The 1,773-nt window shown below is 48.0% G+C and overlaps 1 protein-coding gene across 1 annotated transcript; it reads right to left on the bottom strand.

Annotated features, from left to right (window-relative positions):
* Positions 1–258: 258 nt before the first annotated feature.
* Positions 259–1,313, bottom strand: tnnt2c (troponin T2c, cardiac). Its single transcript, XM_085252227.1, has one exon. The coding sequence runs from the start codon at positions 1,234–1,236 to the stop codon at positions 445–447; it is 792 nt and encodes a 263-aa protein (XP_085108353.1). The 5' UTR covers positions 1,237–1,313; the 3' UTR covers positions 259–444.
* Positions 1,314–1,773: the final 460 nt, after the last annotated feature.

Raw genomic sequence — 1,773 nt, 5'->3', positions numbered from 1 at the left:
TTAGCTACATAAAACTCAGCTGTGCAGCACCTGTTTGACTTTACAGCTATCATCCACCACCTAACCAGTGCCACCTTTGCCCATTTTTCTTGTATTGTGACAAGAAAAACTTTCTTTTCTTATAATAAAAGGTATAGTTTTCTGAGGGGAAGATCCAACACTATTCGATGACTTTTTACAGCTTCACTTGTGAAAAATGAAACACGAGACAGCCTCTTGTGGCGTCGTAAAATAAAACCACCACGCATTCATATTGAGTTAAATCAGACAAATTAACTTCTTCAATCTCAATAGAACATTCACAGATATCATTCAACCTTAACTTTATTTTGCTTGAATCATTGCAGTCCAACTCAATCTACGCACAGCTGCTTGGATAGCTTTTATCATACAATTTGGTGACCAAATAGTCCAGCAGGAACGTGGTGCGCTTCCACAAGGTGCTTACTTCCAAGCGCCAGACTTGCCCTTGGCCCCACGGGAGGTCTTCGATGTTTTCGACCACCTCTGATGGTCGTTGACACGATTTCGTAGCACGTGGATGTCGTACTTCTGCCTCTTGAGCTTTTCTGCCAGCTCAAACTTCTCGGCGTGCAGCTGGTGGAGCCACTGCCAGAGCTCCTGTGCCTTCTCCACCAACTTCTCCTGGCTCAGGTGGTCGATGTTGAGCGGCTTCCTGCGCTCCATCAGGGCCTTCTTCTTCTCCTCACGAGCTGTTAGCTTCTTGCCCTTCTTCTGGTCCACCTTCTGCAGGTAGCCACCGAATGACTTGTTGGAGAAAGCCATCTTTTTCTTGGCTTCCTCCTCAGCCCGCAGTTTGGCTGCCTCCTCTTCGCGCCTTGCTTTTTCCTCGGCAACCCGCGTCTGGCGCTCACGCTCCTGCTCTGCACGAACACGCTGTTGTTCGGCCCTGTCAGCGCGGCGGCGTTCAATGCGGTTACGTAGCGCCATCAGTTCTTCTTCCTCTTTCTGACGGCTGGTGAAATGCAGCTCAATCAGTGTCTGGAGGTCATTGTAATCTTTCTCCAGCCTCTTGCGATGCAGATCATCAAAATCCACCTTTTCTCCATCTGGGATCTTTGGAGGAGCCATATTAGGCACATAAGTTGCTTTAGGTCGAGGTCTGGTCTCTCCTTCATGCTCCGCTTGCCTCTGTTCGTTGTCATCCTCTTCCTCCTCGACCTCTTCTTCCACCTCCTCCTCGTATTCCTCCACAATTTCCTCTGTGTCTGACATGATGGTGTCTCAGAGAAAGCAGTGTGAGCACCAAGACCAGCTGGTGTCTGGAGATAGTTGGAGTCCTGGGTGAGCATGTTGGGAGTTTTTAAAGGTTTGGTTACCATGTGACCACCGTCTCCTGGGTGTGGGTCAGCAGCAGGGCAGATTCTGAGACAGATGGAATAATCTATTTTCTCCTTCACCAAGTCCTCACAGCCACACACCCACCCATTTATCCCCTGCAGACCCCCCTACTGCCTTCTCTGACCCTGCACAGCTCCTCATTCCTTTGTAAGGACAAGATGAGGGACTATTTCGGATACACAGCAGATGCATACACAGACACACTTGTGCTTTCCAGTCTCACAAAGCCAAAGGCACATATGTAAAGAACTACTGAGCCACTGGCACAGATTAAAGAAAGAAATGTGGAAGCAAATAAAAGATGATGACAGAATAATGTACCAAGAGTCTCTGCAAATATGACCCATCCCACTAGCTTTAGATATTTCACAGTGTACACAATTCAGGGAACTTACTCATGCATCACTGGAG

Source organism: Mchenga conophoros, linkage group LG17 (assembly GCF_057382185.1).
Source record: "Mchenga conophoros isolate Kocher_MC1m ecotype Shallow Benthic linkage group LG17, M_conophoros_male_GT1.1, whole genome shotgun sequence".
Lineage (NCBI taxonomy): Eukaryota > Metazoa > Chordata > Actinopteri > Cichliformes > Cichlidae > Mchenga > Mchenga conophoros.
Note: the sequence above shows the minus strand (reverse complement) of the source record. Positions and strands in the feature narration are given on the sequence as shown.